Genomic DNA, 13418 nt, shown 5'->3' with positions numbered 1-13418 from the left:
GAGAGAGAGAGAGAGAGAGAGAGAGAGAGAGAGAGAGAGAGAGAGAATAGGAAACGCCTGGTTCTTGCTTTCTGGTGATACTAGTAGCTGCTCACAATTCTTATGTAGATCTATTAATTCATTAAAGCTTGTAAAGTAGTAGTATTTTCTTATTCTACCTTCATTTATTAAATATAATACTTCTCTCATAGGTTATTTCCTATCCTCAACAATTTGCTCACCCAAAAGAAATTCATATAGAAAAGAAAAAGGATAAGTAATGGTTGATCCTTTTTATTACCAGTTTTCTAAATAATTTGTTTCCTGTCATTATCTAAAGAAGTAAAGAAAGGGTACAGAAAAATCTTGGTTTGTGAGTATAATTCATTCCAGAAGATGCTTGTAATTTGAAGCAATTATATATCAAAGTGAATTTCCCCATAAAAATAATGGAAACGCAAAAAAAAAGGAAACTCAGATACTCCTCCACATCCCAAAATTATTCACATAAAAATGATTGCAGTACTATACTATAAAGCAAAATAAGAAAGGAAATAACAAAATATAAAGAAAAATATACCCTGCCCTAAATACAGAAAAGATAAAAAGACGAATATATGTACCTTTTACCTTTGAAAACCTTTGTGGTTAGTGTGAGGGAGATGAGAGGAGGGCTGCTGTGCGGGACAGCTTCTCTGTCGCTAGTGGAAGCACTGCCTGCCTGCCTGCTCAGTGAAATCTTGCTTTTTGTGCACCTTGAACAGCGAACCTATCGAATGGTACTTGCTTTGGTCTGCCTTTGAGGATTTCACAGAAGTGTGACATTGCATTGTCATTAAACAGATTCATCCTTCTCATTGCCAATAGCCTTTTTTGGATGGTGGTTTTGTACAAATTTTGCATTGTTTCCCACATTTTACATATCTTCCTAATCTCATTTGAAGTGAGATATTTTTCTGCTTTTCCTCCTCCTCCTCCTCCTCCGCCAGTCTCCTCTACAGGCTCTTGCTATTGGGAGATGATCATTCACAGTCTTGCAGTGAGTGAGTGTGTGGATGAGTGAGATACAGAGACAAGAGACAGAGAGACAGAGACAGACAGGGAAGAATCACTGGCTCAATTGTGATCTTGTTCAGCGACCCATACTAGCATTGGAAAACATTACTCACTTACAAAGTTAAAATTTATTAGATATATTTGCCCATCTTGCAGAACACTTGTGGAACAAGTTACTCAATGCAAGGTTTTACTGTATTTTTTCAAGTGTAATTGTGAAGTTATTTATTTATTTATTTATTTGTATTTAGGACAGGGTGTACAGGGTCTCACTGTGTAGATTGGACTCGCAGTGATCTTCCTGTTTACAGTTTCCCAAGTGCTGGGATTACATGCACGCCCCACCATGCCCGTGAAGTCAGGTTTTAAAAGATAGATTGTCCCCTGTTTAGCCCATAGAAATTTCTTTATAAAGCTTTTTCTGAATTCTTTTGATGTCCTGCTAGCTTTCTTGCATCGCAGTATATTAGTGTTCTTTAGAGAAGAATTTTTTTTGCTCTGAATGCTTTCAGGGCAGGTTTGGCTGGCTTGCGTTGTGGGGATCGAACCACAGTAACCTGAGGCTGACAGCTTTGTGGAAGCAGCCACTTAAAGAACTGAGGTAGGGCCAGGCCCCCCAGTGTTCTTTAGAGATACAAAACCAATAGGTGTGTGTGTGTGTGTGTGTGTGTGTGTGTGTGTGTTTGACAAAATATATCCTTCAAAAGTATGCCCCATGCCATTTTTCCAAAATTTCTACTACTTGTCAATAGCACATTAAGCTCTGATTCCATTAATAAATTAATGGATTCATGAGGTGTGAGACCTAATTATGATCCAGTCATCTTCCAAAGACCTACCTTTGCATTGGATGTGGTCTCCTGCTACACTGGGGAACAAGATTTCAACACATCAGCCTTGAATGAGTGGTGAGGGTTCATATCCCAGCCATATCACCTAGGAATGGATACTGTTTGAATGTGGAAGCAGGAAATATTTGGTATTTCAGCTCCTAGGCAGTTAGGCAGAAGAGAGGCAACTTTTCTGTTCTTTCTTTCAACTAATTGGATAATATCCACTCACCTTAGAGAAGTAAAGTGCTTTACTCAGTCTATCCATTCTGATATTAATCTCTTCCAGAAATATTCTCACAGTAAGGTCTGACCAAGTGTGTGGGTATCGTGTTACCCAGCCAAAATTGGTATATAAAATTAACTGACATATGTGGTATGAGATGTTCTGGGCTCATTTTGGCCAGTTTCTGTAGCATGTATGGGACTCACCATTTTTCAGTGGAACTCTGACCTTGAATCAATTCTAAGAAATATTTTTTATCAGTTTATAAATGCTCTCTGATGATTCTTTTGATTATCAAAACATACTGAGATTAGTAATTTTTAAAGCTATTCTTTAAAGTGATTGTTTCTGGAGTTTTGTCAGGAAAGATAATTTTTTTTTCTTTTTTTTGGTTCTGGGACTCAAATTCTGGGCCTTGTGCTTGCCAGGCAGGAGCTGTGCCACTGAGCTATGTCCCCAGCCCTTAAGTTGTCTGATGCCTCATATAGTTATATATTTTCACTTTGGGAAGAAGATTCTTAGTGGCCTCCATTGACTTGTTGATGTTTCTTTGTTTCTTTCCTCTTTCTCTCTGACAGAGTGTTAGTATGTAGTTTTTGGCTGACATTGAAATCGCAGTGATGTTCTTGCGTTAGCTTCCTGAGTGCTGGGATCACACATGTGGGCCATCATGTCCAACTTCGTTTTTTAAAACTTGAGAAAAATACAAAATGAAAAGCTGGTATTATAAGCATATCTAGTAAAATGTTTATGTATATCTGTAATTCTCTTTTTAAGAATAAGCAGAAATAATTCTACCTTTTAGCATATTACAGTAACCTAGAGGGGGGCTTTCTGGTTAGCTCAGTTGTTTAAGCGCCTGTATGGGCAAACCCAGTCAGGCGCAGGGGACCGCAGTTCGATCCCCAGCTCCACATGCTACACCAGACCCTCTCTTTTGGCAGCGTGAGCCAGCCCCCCACCAAAAAAAAAAAAAATCCTTCTCAGTAACCTAGAATTACTGACGTGGTTGAGTTTGCCATCCTGAATTTCATAGACAAGGAAACTGAGGTTCAGTAGGAAAGCTAGGCTAGAACCTGAACCATTTACCTTTTAGAATAATGTTGTGCAGTAGGAGAATTCCAGTTTTAAATCATACTAACATGGATCAGACTCCTGGCATTGTCATTTATTAGCTTTACCCTTTTGAGAAAACTTCGAATTTTCATTTATTGTAAGCTAGAGATGATATTATAAGGTTACTAAGAGTTAGCCAAGATAGTGTGTGTGTGTGTGTGTGTGTGTGTGTGTGTGTGTGTGTGTGTGTGTGACACGGGGGGGGGAGAGGGGGAGAGAGAGAGAGAGAGAGACAGACAGATAGACAGGCGAGCAGACAGGCAGGAAGACATGGACAGGCAAGCTAAGCACACGTTTTACTATTGAGCTACAGCTCTAGCCCTATAAAACTATTTTAAAGAGGCCAGTAGTATGCTTGACACATTCTAGATGTCCTGTACATTTTCACTTCTCTCGTCTTTCCACTTTCTGATCTTTTCTGGCACATCATTCCCACTTTTCTGAATCAAACATCAGGAATACATAAATTAGCTGAAGATGGTGTGCTTTTGTCATGTTGGCTACCTTTTGCATAGTTTTTGTGTAGCAGACTTTTTCTTTAATAGAGTAAAAAAGATGGTTACTTTTTTGAATTTTTTTTTGCTTTGCAATTATTGAAGTTTAAATTGAGATATTACTTTACTTTTCATCCTGAAGTTCTTTATGCAAAATAATTTTTGCTGTTCCAGTTATTGTAATTATTGAACATTTAACATGCATTCAACATATGTGTACCCATATGTGTATCTGTGTATGTATTTATTACACCCTGCCTGGTTTTGTTGATGTGCAGAGCATTGTAAATGCTAGGCAAGTGATCTACCTCTGAACTATATTCTCAGACCCACAAATATTCTTAATTGTTTTGTATGTAATAATAGTGCAGTGTACTCATTTTCATACTTGTGTTCTATTGCAGTAAACAAGATTGGAGAGGCCAAAATTAATAGATGTTTAGAAGTTGCTTTGATGTTCTTAGATGAAAGTTGTGCTACCATACCAAATGGTAGTATTTTTAATTCCATCCTTCTCCTTTGTCTCTCTAGTGTTAGAGATGAACCCAGGGCCTTGCTCATGCTTGGCAGGTGCTCTAAATCCACTGCACCCCCAACTTTTGTGCTCTGTGAAATACTGGTTTGAGTTCCACAGAGTGAGCTTTAAGGATTATTGTTAGCGTATATGCTTAATGTGGATATATAGAGAAAAAACTTCGAAATTGTTTATCATTCAGAAAATGCACTTTCAAATTCAGGTTATTTTCTTTCTGTGTGACTCCAGTTTTAGAAACATGTTAAAAAGTATGAATATTGAATTTCCTGTGACAAAAAATGGCTTTCTTTGTTGTGAGATACACAGTGTGATTGGCCATGCCTAGGGTTATATTTTATAAGGTTAAAGAATTGTATTTGAGGTGTTCTGGACTTCGTATTGGGAGATCTACATATGATGTAGTTTCATTTTCTTATAATAGTTTGTCTGTAGCTACTTGTGAATGTAGCTTTCACTCCCAGCCAAATCCATTCTCTGCCATTTTCCTTGTTATTGCTGGACTCATTTGATATAGAACATAAATTGTTAAATATCTCATCATTTGCCTCCTTTGTACTGTGTTTTTCCTTTATCTTCTGAGTGGCAGCTCTTTTTCTCCCTCATTGGCTCATATTCCTCATTGGTTCATGTCTGTATCTCAAGACTGTTTTAATGTTTGTGCTGCCGTCGACAGTCCTTCCACCTTCACAAGACTCCTTATTCATTTTCTGACTTAGCAACTCAAATTATTTGAAATCTATGTTTCTGTCTTCAATCTAAACTTAGGATTCTCAGAGCTGGGGAGATGGTTCAGTAAAATAAGCGCTTACCTGGCAAGCGAAAGGGCCTGAGTTCAATCCCTGGTGCCGCAGAATAAATAAATAAATACATAAACTTAAGGTTCTCACTCTTTACCAACTGGACATCTTTATTTGGTAGCCTTGTTACCAGTTTGTCTAAATTTTCATCTTAGAAGAAACTTTACGGTCTTTCTTATTGTCTTTGTGCTGACACTAGGTCTATATTTTATTTTTACGAATAAATGTATTTATGTGGAGACAAGGCCTAGCTATGTTGTCCACACTTACCTTGAATTCATGGCCCTCAAGTGATCTTCCTGCCTCAGCTTCCTGAGTAGCTGAGTATAAGTGTCTGGCTATTTTGTTGTATGTTTAATATTAGAGATTGACCCCATAGTATAGTACGCAAATGCTCTAACACCAAGCTACATTCCTAGCTATTTTTAAAAATGTTGCTTTTTTTAAAAAAATTATCTTTTGAAACTGGGTCTTGCTATGCAGTTCAGGCTGACCTTGAGCTCCCATTTTTTTTTTTTTTTGGACACATACAGAATTATGTTTAAATTTATATAGAACAATATTTACATTTTTAAGTTGTATTTTTGGAATGGAAAGTGAAGTACAGTTTCACTTTTACAGCAAAGAAAAATGTAAAAGACAGAAACAATCAACAGTACAAATACACCTGTTCATCCCAGATTATAACGTGTGGAAACTCTTTGTTGGAAACCTACATCTTCTTAATCTGACCATCCAAAATAATGGATGATTCAGTGCCATTTTGCCAGAAATCCATTTAACAGGATTGTAGACTAACATTTTTGAGAGTAAATCCAAGCCATTTTTATCCCAAGTTTTTGACATGGGCTGCCAGGCTTCCAGGTTTCCACTTGGGAAATGTATTCTTTTTTTTTTTTTTTTTGCGGAACCGGGAATTGAACTCAGACCCTTGCGCTTGCCAGGCAAGTACTTATTCTACTGAGCCATCTCCGTGACCCCAAGGGAAATGTATTCTTATAGACCTGTAAAGACCTGTGGCCACTTCTGGCCACACTTTATTGTTGGGAGTGCCCAAAGCTCTGAAAATCCTGATCAATTTCTGAATCCCCATGGAAAAGTGGTTTCTTAGTTGCCACTTCTGCAGAAATGCTGCCTATCCTCCAAATGTCAACTGGAGTAGAATAATGAGCAGCCCCCAGCAGCACTTCTGAACATCTATACCAGAGTGTCACTACCTCTTGCGTATATACTCTAATAGATATCCCAAAACCTCAAGGAAGGCCGTAGTCAGCCAGTTTGTTCTTTTGAGGTTTCAAGTCTCTGTGAAGAACTCTTCTAGAGTGACAAAAGAAGGATCTGGTACACATAACTCTTAACAAGTGATGCATCCATGAACTGCCAGGGAGGAATAGAGTCCAAGTATTTCCTGAGATCCATGGAAAGGAATTAAAAAATGAGATACAGCCTGGAATCCTGCATAAGCACATCTTGAAGATTATGTTTGGATGGCGAAGTTCTTTTAATGGAGAAATTTCCTGAATTGCAGTACTAGGAACCCCTTCCTCCTCACTTTATAGTCAGATTTTCTTCATGGCTACAACTTGACCTGTAGTTTTGTATCTATCCTTATTTACCACTCCTTAAGTACCTTCTCCAATTTTCTCTATTTTGGTGTACTCTTCCATAGTTATTCAACAGATAGGATAGATCCTTGCCTACCTCTCTCCTCACAGGACCTTCCTGCCCCAGCTTAGAAGTCAAGTACCTTGAGTTCACTGTTTAGCCCAGGCTGGTCTCAAGCTCGCAGTGATTCTCCGGCCTCTGCCTCCCAAGTGCTGGGATTACAGGTGTGTGCCATCACACCTGGCTCTGAATGTTTGTATTTTGAATCAGGGTAGACTGACTTGCTTATACTGGCCTTAAATTTGCAATCCTCGTGCCACAGCCTCCTGAGCAGGTTTATAGGCGTGAGCCATCATACCCTGTGACATTGACTCTTACTGACCTTCCATTTATGTAGGCACAAAATTCTATTCTAACTTTGCTTAACAACATCTCAGGAAATATTAGGTTACAGATCAAATTAGATCAAATAGTTACTTGTTTAATTAACTTACATACTTGGCCTGAGTGTTGAAGGGTTTGAGGTGTTCTTATTTCTTTAATAGAAATTTTGTGTGGCTTTGTCTAAGGTCTCTTAAAGGTGCTTGTGACTGCACCACTAAGGCTCTCAACTTTACTGAAATGATTTCCTGGAAATTGAAGGAGGTACCACATCAGTCTGGGAACCTCTTACATTAGTATCTTTGATTCATTGTTAGCAATTCAGGGAAAACAGTTCAAAGAGACATGGAAAGGATTTGGCAGAGCAGATACCTTCATATAACTCAATTCCTATATTTAGCTGTGTCCCTTAGTTTCCAAATTTAGTTTTCCTTATAGGTTATCGGTCTCAGAACTTCCTGGAAAGTCTTCTGTTGTGATGAGTGCTGTGCTTGCCTATCTTTTTAAGTTTACTGCATAGTTGATACCTGGTTTACTCCTGTCCTGTCCTGTCTCTTAGTCCATATTAGGTGTGTTTCTTGGCCAGTTAGAAGATATTGCGAGGATTCTTTTCTTTTTGGTACTGGGGATTGAACTCAGAACCTTGTGCTTGCCAGGCAGGCAGTTATGCTGCTGAGCTCTCTCCATGGCAGGATTCTTATTGTTTGCATTATATGGTTGCTCAGTCAGAAATATAGCTCCTCCTCCCTCTCCTCCTCCTCCTCCTCCCTATTGCCCTCCCCCCTCCCCCTCCTACTCCTCCTTTCTTCTTTGTTTTTGTGATGCTAGGGATCTAACCCAGGATCCCTGTGCATGCAGGCAAGAGCTGCATCACTGAGCCACATCCTCAGCCCAGAAATATAGTTCCTTTGATGGATGAGCCGGCACATGTAGTACTAATGCTTGGTGAAAGAAACAGACCTTAAAGAAGGTGGAACAAATACACAAAAACAAAATTTGCATTATGGCGCAAATGGGGGAATTTTTCTGTTCATCTTCAAATATGAGATTTACTCAGTAGGTGTAAGGGATTTTTTATTTTTATTTTTGTATTTTTTGAGACAGGGTTTTGCTATGTAGTTCACCTTGGACTCACTATGTAGTCCAGGCCTCAGATTCTCAGCAGTCTATCTGCCTCAGCTTCTTTTTTTTAAATTTTATTTATTTATTTATGTGTGTGTGTGTGTGTGTGTGTGGCCAGCTCAGCCCACCAGGGGGCGCGGCTGGCTGGCATGTGGTGCTGGGGGATTGAACCGCCGTCCCTGTGCTTTGCTAAGCTTGTTCTAAGTAGGTGCTTTAGACCACTGAGCCATCTCACCAGCCCTGCCTCAGCTTCTTGAGTGCTGGGATTACAGATGTGTACCACTAAGTCCCAAAATTTGCTTTATGCTATCACTAATTACTTGAGAAGGCACTTTGACGGCTCTGGATTACGTGGCAAGTGCTGAAGCAATCAGAATAGAGAATAACTGGGCCCTTTGCTTGTCAAATAGAAGAACCTGTTGAAACTAGTAAATTTTGTTCTTTGGAGCAAAATTATGAAGAAAAATATTAATGGGCCTGGGGAGATAGCTCAGTGGTCTAAATGCCTGCCTAGCAAGCTCAAGGACCCAGGTTTGATCCCTGGATCGCATGCCATGCCACTCAGGAACTACGGTGTACCGTGCTGGCCACTGAAACGGCGTGGTGGCACAAGCTGTGATCCCAGTGCTGGGGAGGCAGAGACAGGAGGATCACTGAGTCCAAGCTACGTAGTGAGACCCTGTACCAAGCAAATAAAACGATTTTTAAAAATTCCAAAAAAGAAAGATATTAATAAGTTAGTTAATATTTTGATTTTTCACTTAACTTTTCTGGAATGTTTTGTTCTTGATTTAGTCTTATCAGAAATTCAGTGATAGCTGTCACATTTAGGGAGCGGTGAAATAGAAGAAATCCCTTTTTCAGTGGGGAATTTTGTCAGTTTGGTCATATATGTCCTATTTTTTCATAATATATATTTTACTGGTGAAATCGCAAGTTTTAATAGTTAGATTTTCTTTCAATGTAGATTTTTAATAAAGATATTGTCAGCATTGATTTGTAATGCCAATTTAAACATTTCCCCCCATTTTAGCATTGATTGGCTTTTTTCTGTTTGTAAAGATAGGTCTGTAGCATCATTGTTTATGCTTTTATAGTATTTAGTTATGAATCTTTAAGTCTTTTGATATCTTTAATTTCTTGTTTGGAAATTTTCGAAATGTAGCAGTGTTTCCACCTTCTTCGTTGATTGATTTCTAGGTGTGTTTTAGTTTTTGGTGCTGCTGTGCATGAAATGTTTTCCTTCTTAGCTAGTTCTTTACTGGTGTATAGAAAAGCTTTTGATTTTTTAAAAAATGTTGATATTTATCCTGTTACTTAGATTAATGTGTGTAACCTCTAAAGTGTAGATAGGATCATCATATTTTGTCTGCAAATAGAGACTGTTTGACCTCTTGCTTTCCTATCTGTATCCCTTTTATTTCTTTCTCTCGCATAACTGCTATAGCTAAAATTTACAGTACTATATTCAACAAGCGATGTGAGAGTGGACCATGTTGTCTTGTTGCTGATGTTAGGAACAGTGCTTTCCATTTTCCCCACATTGGTGTTTTTGGCTTGTGATAGGAGCAAGGAATAGGAGGTAAAGCAGAATAAACCAAGTGATAAGAAGGTGAAGTATTTCTCTTGAATTGAGGATGACTAGCATGTGGTTTGCTTAGGATGGAGAAGTTTTTCAGGATTCAGTTCCAAAACCTGGAGAAGTCCTAGGATACAGGAATAGTTGACTGCACTATATCTGATTCTTTTTCCTTTACAAGATGAAAATGATTTTCTCTTGGAAGTGAAAAATGGATGATGGTAGTATTGAAAATGTAAGGTGAGTAGCTGAGTGTGGTAGTGCCCCCTTATGATCCTAGCACGTGGGGGAAGCTGATGTAGGAGGATTGCTTCAAGTTTGAGGCCAGCCTGGGCTACATAATGAGACCCCGTCTCAAAGAAACAAACAAAATGGTGAAAGGACTAGCTATAATTCTGCATCTTAAAGATGAGTAAGCAGATTCACAAAGTTAATATGATTTCTGAGTATGAGTGGTCTGCTAAAACTTCTGGTTATAATTTGAAAGTTTATTTAGGTACTGGGGATCAAACTCAGAACCTTGTACTTGCCAGGCAGGTGCTTAATGCTTCTGAGCTATATCTCTGGCTGAAAGTTTATATGGTTCTGTTTCTCTTCAGTTTTATGTGTTCAGGTACAGATACTGTGTTAATTAGAAAGTTGACTTAAAATTGTGTTTTGGTTTGATGGAGGGAGAAAGGAACAGAGCAGTAAAGCCCTAAACAAGGGAATGATTATAGTGATGGATTATCATTTCTCAGGCCTGTTGAGAAGTTAAGAGAGAGGATGGAGTACAGGAGAAAATGTATCAGGGAGTGGATAAGGAACATAGGTGAAGGGAATATGATGCTCACAGTTGAGATTTTTGAGATGATATAATTACTGGTTGTTAATCTGATCATCAGTAGGGGCTAGAGTAGATGGAAAAGACTAAATTTGGGCGTTGTCTCTATGGATGTCATTTCAGTTGAGCAGTTTTGGGTGCTCTAAAACATACTTATTCCCTCTTCACGTAATTGGAATGTTCTGTTTTGTTTACGTATAGAACAGAATCACATTGTGAATCACATTGTTGTTGGTCTGAAATGGAGACAGTAATAAAACAGTAAATGGATGCAAAGAAATTTTGCTTACTCTGTACTCAGCCTTATTGTATGGCTTGGTAGAGACCTAGTAGTCAGTAAGTTCAAATGTTAGCATCCTAATTGATGATTCCACTACATTGAGCTATTTTATATTTTAGTATTGCAAAGGTTTAACAACAAGGCTTTGTACCATGTATAGTTATCTGCAGTACATTGTTTATTAGCTCCAATTTTGTTCTTTGTTTTTTATAGGCCCGCAGCTGAATGCACAGCTAGAAGGTTGGCTTTCACAAGTACAATCTACAAAAAGACCTGCTAGAGCCATTATTGCACCGTAAGTTTTAAAGTGTTTTTACCAAAAAAAAATTCATTATTATTGATAATGATTCAATAGTTATCTATTATGAAAAGATGAGTATCTGGAAGTTGAATTAAACAAATAGAAAAGATGCTAAATTGACCTCAAAACTTACTTTTTTTGGCACAACTGGGGATTGAACTGAGGCCCTTGCTCTTGCCAGGCAAGCACTTATTCTACTGAGTCATCTCCCCGGCCCCTCAAAACTTAGTTTTAATAATTAATGTGATTTTCAATTAAAGCAGTTGGTTGCATGATTTCCTTAAATGTAGTAATTTCAAATTAAATTTGGTAATATATTGGTTAGCTTTCTCACTGCCAGTGCAAAATACCTGAACTTAAAGGAAAAGAAGTATATTTTGGCTCAGTCTCAGAGGTTTTGTCTGTCTCTTAGGCAGTAATGATATGCTGGAAGGGCACACAGAGCGAAGATGCTCACTTCAGGGCAGCTGGACAGGGCGCATCTAGGGGAGGATGCCAGTGTGATGCATACCCTCCAAAGACATGCTCCCTCTGACTGCCTTCTCCATCTGGGCCCAGGCCCCCTAGCATATTCAGTTATGAATGACAGTGCTTTAGTTGGTTGTTGAGTACAATGTCCCCAAGATCTAGTCCCCTCAGCATAATACTCTTTTCTTTTTCTTTTTTGGTGGAACCAGGATTGAACTCAGGCCCTTGTGCTTGCCAGGGAAGCACTTATTCTACTGAGCCATCTCCCCAGCCCCTGCATGACCCTCTTAATCCAATTAAAGTTACTGTTATAATTAACTGTACAGGTAATGACACTGACTTTTAAGCAGGGAGTTCATGTTAGGTAAACTTCATGAATTTATTAAAGGGTTGACTTTAGTCCTTTTTTTTTTTTTTTTTTACAGTCCTAGAGATGGAATTCATGGTCTTGTGCATGCTAAGCAAATGCTTTACCATTGGGCTAGATCTCTAGCCGCAGATAATTTTTAATTTACAGTTAATATGGTACAACATTGACTAGCACCCAGGTTTTTAGAGAGGGGTACATTTTAATTCAGAAAACTAAATTATTTCTGCAGTAAATATAGGCTTGAAGACATTTGCTATGACATTGATTTTAGATACTTTGAATAAATACCCAGAATTGGGTTGGGGATGTAGCTCAGTCGCATAAGTGCCTGCGTGGCAAGTGCAGGGTCCTCAGTTTGATCCCTGGTACCTAAATAAATAGTGAATAAAAACCCAGAAATGAAAGTGCTGAGTCTATTCATTACTTTTGTTGTTGCAATAACAGGTTGGTTGTGGTTCTGCTAAAATTGTCACAGCAGTGATAATCAACAATATCAAGTTTACCATAAAGTTATATTTTTATTATAATGTATTTATTTTTATTACAGAATTTTATTAGCTCATGCACATATATATGTACATACTATTTTTTTTCCTGCAGTGCCAGTTTAAAACATTTACCAACAAATTACCAGCCACATACTAATAAGTAAACATTGAGGGAAGTGATTCCAAGACTCATGTACCTAAATGAATCAAGAAAGAAAAATGAGGTCAGGAAACAAAGTCATTCTACAGTTGATAAGAGAACTGACTGCTGAAACCAGTGCATGAACAGAAAGAGTAGAATTGAAAGAAAAGGAGAGCTACTGTACATTGAAGACCAAGAGAACAGGAGTGATGTAGTTATAGTGTATTTGGTCTAGTTTATTGGTGGTTAGCCTGTAACATGAATCCTGAAGTGAGCTGCTTATATCATTGAAAGCCCTAAAAGCTTCATCATCCCTGATGTATTTTAACTTCTTGGGTCTTACAATTCTTCTGTAACTGTCTACTGATGTTACTAGACAGGATTACTGAAAGCTCATATAGTATTAATGCTAAGATCACAACTTCAGGTAAACCTCAGATGTCTTTCAGACCAAAAAATTCTTTTTCCTCTTAACTACAGCTTATTATTTTCTTCAGGTTCTTTTGTTAGTACGTATTTGCCTTACATAATTATATTCCGTAGAGTGATTTGGTACATGCACATAACACATCTCATTTCCTTTTTCAGCTGCCTTTCCTTTTCTCCCTTCTTTCTACTCCCATCTCTTGATTCCCTTCCCATGTGAAAAACATGTTATCTCCCTATTTCCTATTATTTCTTTTTATTTATATTTTGGGTCTCTCATATAAGAGAAGCTATGTAGTGTTTAAGCTTATATGTTTAATTTATTTCACTTACCATTGTGGTGTCAAGGTGCATTCATATTTCTACAAATGACTTGCGTTTATCTTTTTTTTTTTTTTTT

At 38.1% G+C, this 13418-nt stretch overlaps 1 protein-coding gene and 1 pseudogene across 1 annotated transcript in view; one reads left to right on the top strand and one right to left on the bottom strand.

The window, feature by feature from the left end:
- Memo1 (mediator of cell motility 1) overlaps nt 1–13418 on the top strand; it is a 153892-nt gene that overhangs the window by 71383 nt on the left and 69091 nt on the right. Inside the window, exon 3 of the mRNA XM_004627710.2 lies at nt 11037–11118. Within this exon, the coding sequence (XP_004627767.1) occupies nt 11037–11118 (82 nt within the window). The remainder of the gene's footprint in view (nt 1–11036; nt 11119–13418) is intronic.
- Nucleotides 5746–6700, bottom strand: LOC101576427 (annotated as a pseudogene).

The sequence above is a fragment of the Octodon degus genome, unplaced genomic scaffold (assembly GCF_000260255.1).
Source record: "Octodon degus isolate 3935 unplaced genomic scaffold, OctDeg1.0 scaffold00020, whole genome shotgun sequence".
In the NCBI taxonomy this organism is placed as follows: Eukaryota; Metazoa; Chordata; class Mammalia; order Rodentia; family Octodontidae; genus Octodon; species Octodon degus.
Note: the sequence above shows the minus strand (reverse complement) of the source record. Positions and strands in the feature narration are given on the sequence as shown.